Below are 9,440 nucleotides of genomic sequence, written 5' to 3' on the forward strand. Positions count from 1 at the left end.
TTACTCCAAAATGTTCATGCACCTGTAGCAGCAGAACATGTCTGAAGAGCACTCACTCATTTCAGCACTTCTGGAGTACAGCCTGATATGCTACAAAAACCTACAGAATTTATTTGGCCAGAATCCATGGCAGAATAAACCAAACCAAAACAAAAAGACTCCATGCAGCACCACAAGCAAACAACAGTTCTCTAACACATGTGCAAGGTAGAGGTAGGCTGCCTCTGATTGCCAGATGCAGGGGAGGGCACCAGGACACAGGTTGTGTCTTGTTGTCTTGTGTGCTCCCTGAGGCATCTGGTGGGCCACAGGAAACTGGACTAGATAGGCCTTTGGCCTGATCCAGTGGGGCTCTTCTTATGTTCTTACCCTTTCTAAATTCTGGCAAAGCCATTGCCTTTAGATAGTCACACAAGTAAACGGGTAAAAGTGCCCTGCCCATTTGCTGACCAGCAGGCTATCCAGACTGGTTTCCCCATCCAGCATGATGTGAGGCACATTCTGGGGATGTTGCCCTTCCCCATTGGGATCGGGCTGCCCTTCCCCATTGGCCTCCAGGCAAGGAGGGACAGAGGCCCAGCCCCCCTGTCATTGATTGTTTTTCTTCCTCTCTCTAGTTCTTCCTCCCTCATTGCAGTGCAAGTGCCAGCTGGCTCTGTATCTTGATGACCAAAGTTGCTATTTATCCTGCAGACAAGATGTTCCTGATACGGCTGGGACTTCTGCCTGTGCTCCTTTGTGTCTCTGCAGAGACAGAGGCTGGTGCAGGTAAGACCTATCCTGATTTCCTGGAACCATTTGAGCTTCAAGGACTCTGCCATCCCTGTGACTAGACCTATTTTCACCAAGCCTTTTGGGTGCTACACAGCAGAGTTTAAGAGGAACAAGGGCAGAAAAGACCAGGGCAGATTAATGCCATGGCATCTGGTTCCAGAACTGTCATAAAATGTGTCAGTCTCCACAGTACTTTGCATGATGGATAGGGAAGAGGTCAAACTGGTGACAGTCTTTCTTTTTCATTCTTGTTCTTCTCTAAAGGCAAGTCCAAATAGGCCTAATTTGGGGGATCAAATTAGGTGTCCTGTTTTATTGCCTCTTACATTCCTAGATAGAGATGCAGGCTGCTTTAGCCTGCACCAGCGCCTACAGTGTAACTGACAGGGACTAGGGCAAGGCCAGCATGATCAGGGCAGCCTTCAGGGCTAGTTCTCCACTCTCGAGACAGGGCTGAATATCACCCCTCTAGTGTTCCTGGGGGATGTCACCACTTCAAATGGCTGGTGTGCTGAATAGGCTGGTTCAGATATTTGGGGTAGGGGGGGACCATGTTATTGGTAGTCCTTGAATTTTAGAGGACTGCTTTGAATCAGCTTCCCCACACCATTGCTTCTGACTTATTTCATCACAGGTTACAGCTGCAGAGGTGATGGACAGGAGGATAGTTGGGTTGGATATTTCCAACTGTCAATAGCCATATTATTCGCACCAAGATTTCAAAAAATGAGGAACTGTGCCTTGAAACAATAAACTGCAAAGGAGGCAAAAAATCTAACCTAGTTCATGATCTGGGCCTTTGGTTTCATCTCATCAATGTCAATGAAACCACAGGAGAAGTCTGAAACCAAGTGATGTGACTTAACTTGTTTGTGGATCTCAACCTCAGTCTATAAATAGGCAAGTGGGAGAAAATTATCCTCTTCGTGTCTTGTCATTTGAAATGCGCACAACTGCTGTGTTAAAAAAAAAAGACAAGAAAATATGACTAACCATTTCTTTGGAACAAAGCTTTCTTTTGTAATTTCTTCCAAACTTCCTGAACTTTTTCACTTTCTGGCAACTGAAGTCTTACAGATGAACTTATGGTTGAAACCAAGCAAGGAAATCCAGTTTTTAAATATTAATTTCAAAGAGGGCATGTTTAGGCAGAAATGTTCATTTTCAAGAACTGGCTAGTCTCTTATAGAGAAAAAAAATTAAGGGGTGAAGCCTCACTGCACAGGCTTGAGCATCATTCTTCTGAGGTGGAGTTCATCAGGAATGAACTCCATGCCCAACCCAATTCAAACAGAAGAGAGCTTTGCAACAGCAGGGTACATTTCTTTCTGTGCCATAATCCCCTACATTGGCAGCCTCAATTTCCTGAAAGCATAAGGATAAAGCTGAACCCATTCCGGATGAAACTTCTACATGAACATGTCAGGGAGCCAGATTTGGGAGACTTCTGCTCCTTCTCTTTCTTTACAAATCCAGGGAACAGGAAGAGCAGTAAGCACTTCCTGCCAATTTGCCAGCTGAGGTCACTGCCTCAGTTGGCCTGATGTACAGTCCTATCATCCCCCCCCCCCAAATCTGGCTTTGGAAGAGGAAGTGTGGAGGAAAGGAGTCTTTACTGCTTTAGTCTAGCCCTCTTCTCTCCTTCACACTTCCTCTTCCACTCTACTTTCCTCTTTTTATTGAATCTAGGGAGCAGGAGGAGGAGTGGCAGCAGCTGGCGTTGCCACATCAGGGATGGCATTTGACATGGCAAGGCCCCAGAAGAGGTGATATCTGGCACACTACCTCAAGTGTTCAGAGATCTTGGGCCTCATGCCCAATATGCTGGATTCCAGAGGTCATGGCCTGTGCAGTATGAATGAACTTAATGCTTTGCCTGTTACATTCCATTGGTGACTTGCTGACTCTAACTTTTGCTCATTACATTGTGCTCTTTCCAGATGACTTGAAATTCCACATCAGTGCTGTGATTGGGATTCTGGAAGACTTAGAATCCCACTTGAGCGAGACCTCAAACTGCACCAGGGCAGATCTCTTCTGGGAACTGAGCTGCCCTGAACATGAGTTTTGCCAGCACTTCCATGGCCCAGTGACTTCAGGGCTCTCAGGTTTGCCTGCTCAAAGTGAGAAGCAGAGGACTTTCCTCAAACATCTTGTGAACCACACAGTGGATGATTCCTTGGTTGAGCACGGAGTGCTGCTGACACCTGATGGGACCACAGTGTCACTTAGCCCTGTTCTGGCTGGAATAGCAGCAGGACTCCGAAGGAGGCATGAAGCAGCTTTGCTTGCCACACCTTTGCTCAGTGGTCATTCAAACAGGACTAAGGCAGACCCTCTCCTTGCATCACTTGCCAGGAACCTTGGCATGGCCTTTCTCCTCTTTCGCACTAAGCAGAGCCATTTGGCCCTGGGACCAAATGGCTGCTGGGATAGCATCTCTGCACCCCAGACATTCACCTTGATGGGCTCTCCCTCACACCTTCCTGATGCTTTTATCAATGGCGCAATGGATGGCCTCATTCTGAGCACTTACCTGACAGAGAGCACTGACCCACCATCCAAAATCAGCACTCTCCTGAGCGATTACTATGGTGGAGAGGGTCTGCAAGGGGATAGTCAACGCCGAAGTAATTTCCGTAGAAAGAACTTTGCAGACCTGGTGAATGAAGACACATTAAGGGAGCAAGTAGAGAGCTCCCTCCACCAGCTCTGGAGGGTGAATGAAACAGGCTCCCTTTTCGAAGACATTGGGAGTCAGGAACTGACATCTCTTGCAAACCAGGCTGTCGATGATTTCATGGCACTGTATGTTGGTACGTGTCACATGTCGGTTGGGAAATTATTTGTCCTTCTGGGACCATTTGATTGATTGTGCTTTCTAAGGGCTGACTAATCTGCTCTGCCTTTACTTTTGCCAAGTCATTGCTATGGTTCTGCATTGCTTTGCTATTAATTAGTCCAAGTGGGCTCATTTTTTTCTTTAGAAGCATAGCCCACCAAAGGGCTTAGGTTAGGGGCAGCAACAATTAATAGATAGCCGTCCAAGTCAAACAAGGCACAGGGGAATTAGTGAATGAGGAAGGACAAGGCAGAGAGGCAGAAGTGCAATTAACAGATCAGTAACAGCTGATACAACTAATCACCCACTCCACTATACTCTCTAGCTCTGTAACCACCCTTAAATACAATTCCAGCGCATTCCCATTCCCCTGCATCAAGGGTTCCTAAAGTGTGTGTTGCAATGTCTTAAGGCAGAGGTTCCCAAAGTGCGCATTGCTATGTCTTGGGGCAGTGGTTCTTAAATTTTTTAGCACTGGGACCCATTTTTTAGAATGAGAATCTGTTGGGACCCCCCCTCCCCCGTGAGGTCATTAACCTGGAAGTGAGGTCATGGCTGGAAGTGACATCATCAGGAAGGAAAAATTTTAACACACCCATATGACAAAGTCAAATCAAATCAATTAAGGAAGGAAGGAAGGAAGGAAGGAAATTAAAAGTTTACATTAAGTATAAGGCTGCAATCCTAACCTCACTTTCCTGGGAGTAAGTCCCATTGAACACAATAGGACTTACTTCTGAGGAGACCTGGTTAGGATTGTGCCCTAAGTTTAAAAATTTATGTAAAATAAAGAAGAACCCTCCCAAGCATTTGCTGATCTGTTTTTTAAAATTCCTCATACATCCCAAGGCTGCAATTCTATCTGCACTTAGGTGGTAGTAAGCCCCACTGATTATCATTGTTAAAAGCATATTCACAGTAGCTTGTTAAAAGCACAAATCTGGAACATTTCTTCAAATGTAGTCGCATACCATGATGGCATCAAGTCTAATATATTAAAAATAAAATACAGGTGTGCTCCATTCTGGAAGCCTGCCCCCCATGGTTGAATGAAACCATGGATAACCGGGGACACCCCCACCCTCTGGAGGTGAGGGAAGCTGGACTCCTCTCACCTCCAGAGGCTTTCTGAGGTCCACGGAGGCCGTGTGTGACCACCCAATGCTGCTATGGGCCTCAGAATGGCTAAAAAGGCCAAAAAATTGTGACTTCTAGTTCTATGATAAAACTCGAAGACACTTTTTAAGACCTCCAAATGCCTTATAAGGCATTAAAAACTTCATTTCTGGTTATACTATAAAACCGAATGTTTTTTTTTGCTTTTTTGGCCATTCTGAGGCTCACAGCGGCCTTAGGTGATAGCGTGCAGCTTCTGTGGGTCTCAGAAGACCATCTGGAGGTGAGGAGAGCCCAGTTCCCCTTGCCTCCAGAGGGGGCATGTGGGAAAGGGTGCGCAGGGGGCCCATGGACCCAATCTGAAACCACAGATACAGGATCTGTAGATACGGGGCCCTCTTGTACACAGTGAAATGAATGAAGACCCACCTGAAATTGGCTCACCATCACCTAGTGTGTCCTGACCCACAGCTTAAGAAACACTGCCTTAGGGGATCATGGCATGCTCGCGGGATGAAGCAGCGTGTCCCTTCCTACCTGTTCTCCTGGGTGCTGCCATCTTGGATCTCATGAAATCTCATAAGATTTGGGTACCACCATCGTGAACATCGCTAGATTTCGTGAGATCCAAGATGGTGGTACCTAGCTGAGCCAGGAAGGATGCCAGGGTGCTGTGACCCAGGTAAGTTTGGGAACCACTGCCCTACACTTTTGGTCAAACCAGCTCTTCAATCCCCACCCTAATTTCAATTCCAGTTCCATCATAAGGGTGATTCTCCCTCTTCCCAGACCTTGCCAGACTGATGAATCTTTTTCAGAAGTTTCTACCTGCCTCCAAATCCTGTCTTAAGTCTTGTTACCACCTGGCTGCCCCACCTTACCATGTTTCTGCCCTGGTCTAGATCCCACTTTGCCTCCTACCTGGGTTTGATTCCACCCTGCCCATTTCCTTCCTATCCCTTGACCTTCCTATCCCATAACCTAGGCTTGCACGTCAAATTCAGTTATCCAGAGATACCACAAAGAGATTTGGTGGGGCCAAGCATTTCTGGGTAGAGGGCAGCCAAGTTCATATGGGACATTGGCAAGCATTTTCTCAGATCTTCTCATGCACTGTTTGTGCCACAAGAGGATGTTTTTTCATGCAGGACAGAATATCAGAGAGATACCTCCACTCTCACCAATGTACTTTTTTTTGTTTATGTTTAGGAACATCAACTAATGCCTCATGAACATGCCTCTTGTATGCCTATCTCCATACAAGAGCGTGGTTCAGGATGAAATCACATAGTGGTTCTAACCATATGGAGAGCCAGTCATCTGTGGTTTCTCCTGCAACACGTCAGCAATTACGCTGTGTGAAATGTCTCTCCTCAGTGCCTTGACTGCACTTTGTCCCTGTTCCTCAACACTTGTGTTTTCATTCCTTCCGCCAGTGTGTCCTGCAATCATCCCCCGGTGCATGTGGAGGGCCCGACCCTACAGAGGAACACCAGTCCAACTGAAGCTGCCCGTAGGATTTGTATACATCCACCATACCTTCTCCCCTGGAAGACCATGCCTGACTTTCCCAGTTTGCGCTGCCAACATGCGCTCCATGCAGCGATTCCACCAGGATGACCGTGGCTGGGATGACATTGGCTACAGGTGAGCAGGGCCCTGATGTACTGCATAGCATGAAGTCAGGTAGAAAGTGGGATACCGTAAAGTGGGTGGGATGCAGCTGGGGTGGAGTTGTAGTTGGATGTCCATCCCATCTATCACATCACAATCCTGGCTAAAGCGAAACAAATGAAACCTAGTTCATACTGAGGTAGTAAACCTGTGTTTGGCTGTGCTACTTTGGACAGCAGGTGGAGATCTGCATGCATGAAAAATAGAAAATGAGCTGCTTAAGCTAGGCTGGAACTCTCTTCCCTCTCTATATCTGGTTTTCTGTATATGGGGATAGTTTTGTCTGGAGGTTGATCATTCCGTCATGTGAGCTCCCACCTGTAGACTGAAGTGACAGAGTTCAGGCATAAGAACATAAGAAGAGAGGGGTCTTACCTTTGCTTGGGGTCTTCTCAGACTGATCTGATTGGCCATTGTGGGAAACAAGCTGTCTGACTAGTCTGTTCCCATCCAGCAGGGGTCCCTATGCTTTTATAGCATAACCTCAAATCCAAAATCCTGTCCAGTATAATTCTGCATTTAAAAAAACTTTTAAAATGTGGTGGTAGCAACGGAAGATTTTAACTTCTCACACATGCATATGATACATTTATATTAATCCAGTGGTTCTCAAACTGTGCACTGTGGTGGAATTAAGACAGGGAGAAGATGTTTGGGGATGGGAGGAAGGTGGAATGGGGGAGGAATTAGCAGAGCAGGCCTCTGTGGTATCCTATCCTCCCTCCTAGGCCTGAATGTCCTACATGGGGCTGCTCAGATTTGTGCCAGCAAATTAGCTGGTGCAGAGCCAAATATCCCCATTGGGCCGGCTGCAGCATTATCTACAATAAGAGGAAAAATATCCCCTTACTCCAAAGAAACCTACAGCCTGCTCCTTACCTGTGCTGGATACAGCATGGGCCAAATGGCCTAGCTGCACCAGCACAGGTTAGACTCAGGCTGCCCATCTGACAACACTGTATTTTTCTCTGAACAAAAAGAATCAGCATGCCTACTTAAGTTATTAAGAGCGCAATCCTAACAGTGCCCTAGACGGGCGCAAGTCCCTTGCAACAGCCCAGGAGGGTCACAAATGTGCGATAAAGCACTTTGTGCCTCCTCGGGAGTTGGCTGGGCCAGCACAGGGATGTGCACCGGCCCAGGGAGGCTGCATCCAGCCTCCACACCAACTTGGGGAGGGAGGGTTGCGTTGGCTGAGCTTGGCCGATGTAGGGATCTGGGGACGGCAGGGAAGAGGTGGGGAGGAGGTGAAAGGGAGGCATTCTGGGGTGGGGGGAGAATGGGCGAAGGCTGGTCCCAGGGACAGGTGGGGAGCGGGAGGCAGTGCTGGGACCTGGCTGTTATGCCAGATCCCAACCCCATTCTCTGAGCAACGCGGAGCGGCTAGAAGCCGCTTTGCTCTCCTTGGACTTTTGCTACCTCCTAAGGTGGCGCAAGTCTGAGGAGGCCCATTGGGGCCATGGTGGCTTACTCAGGAGTAAGAGGAAGAGTTTTCCCCTTGCCTCCATCTGAGCCACTTCTGGCCCTAATCCTGCGCTGGCCAGGTCTCCTGGCCTGCCTGTTCCAGCGCAAGATAGGATTGCACTGCACATCAAGAGTGAGTTGGTGGGGAGAGATCTTTAGCCATTTTCACCACAACCCCCATTCCCGACACTAATCTTCTGTTCCTGCACACAGCTTTGTTGTGGGAGGCGACGGGTACCTCTATCAGGGCCGGGGCTGGCACTGGGTAGGTGCTCACACTAGAGGCTTCAATAGCAAAGGCTATGGCATCGGTTACATTGGGGACTACATGAAGGCTCTTCCAGACAACTTCACCCTGGAGCTTGTGAGAGACAACTTCATGCAGTGTGCAGTGAGGGGTTCCAGGCTGCAGCATGACTACACCATCCATGGACATCGGCAGATGGTGCCCACCCTCTGCCCAGGAGATAGACTCTTCAAGGAGATAGAGACATGGAAAGGGTTCAAGAAGAGGTGCCTTACAGAGCAAGGTGTTCACCGCTGTATCTGATCCAAAGCATGGAACTGCCTTATACAGGACAGAAGCCTTCGTCATCATTCCTGAAAAATGGCAGAAACAGAATGTCATTGGGGCCCTCATCAAAAACCAGAGGCCAGCTGTCAAAATGTGCCATGAACTCACATCCACATCCCATTTCCTCCACTAAAATAAATCATGAAACTCATGCAGATGTGTACTTTGACTTACAAATATGAGAGGGAGGCAACATGCAAATACACTGGATACGGTGTATGTGACTATGGTGGTGGTGGGGTATTAGTGCGGAGACCTGAGGCGGGAGGGAACAAAGAAAGACAGCAAAAGGTGCAAACTGCATTAGCCTCTCTGGCCAAGAGTTGCACAATCTGGTCTTCATTTTATGCAGCAGACCATACCTGTGCTACAGTAGTTGTAAAGGGCACTGAAATACACAAACTGCCTTTTTCCCTTAAAAAAAACAACTCACCCAAACAAAAGAAAGCAGGTTTGATCCATTTCACGGTTCTGTGGGGATCTATATTACTGCAAGGTGTTGGTTTTCTGTGAGGCCTTGTGGGGTGGCAATACCCGTTCTGGAATACTGTGGATGCTGCCCCTTATGTGGGACTTCAGGGTGTCTAATCTGTTTTGTTGGGACTCAGCACCAACGTGAGCCCAACCCAGGGTTGCCAGTTTGATTTCCGTAATGCTGGACTGTGGGCTCACCACAGAAAAGCCTGGGTGAAAGCAGTCCTTACAGCTACCTCTGCAACTTGGCTGAACAGAGCTGGTGAAAGGAGACTGTGAGACAGGCACACACATGGACCCTACAATCCCACAGGCAGTAGCGTGAGAAACTGTGCACTGCGCCTGCTCTTAGCAACCTGGTTCACTAATGCACATGTTCAAGCCTGGTATTCAGTGAAAGTGATGCTAACTCCAAAAACATGTTTTAGAACTCAGAACATTCTGAGAACTGGCTCAGAGGTCAGAAAACCAGCCAGGCTGGTTTTTCTTTCTGATCAGTTGGCATCTCTAGCTCTACCAGCA

The 9,440-nt window shown here is 47.8% G+C and overlaps 1 protein-coding gene across 1 annotated transcript; it reads left to right on the plus strand.

The window, feature by feature from the left end:
• The first annotated feature begins 698 nt into the window (after positions 1 to 698).
• On the plus strand, positions 699 to 8,420 carry PGLYRP2 (peptidoglycan recognition protein 2). Its single transcript, XM_066617671.1, has 4 exons — positions 699 to 768; positions 2,715 to 3,590; positions 6,169 to 6,379; positions 8,084 to 8,420. Exons 1-4 carry the CDS (start codon positions 699 to 701, stop codon positions 8,418 to 8,420), a joined length of 1,494 nt encoding a protein of 497 aa, XP_066473768.1.
• Positions 8,421 to 9,440: the final 1,020 nt, after the last annotated feature.

The sequence above is a fragment of the Tiliqua scincoides genome, chromosome 2 (assembly GCF_035046505.1).
Source record: "Tiliqua scincoides isolate rTilSci1 chromosome 2, rTilSci1.hap2, whole genome shotgun sequence".
Classification (NCBI taxonomy): domain Eukaryota; kingdom Metazoa; phylum Chordata; class Lepidosauria; order Squamata; family Scincidae; genus Tiliqua; species Tiliqua scincoides.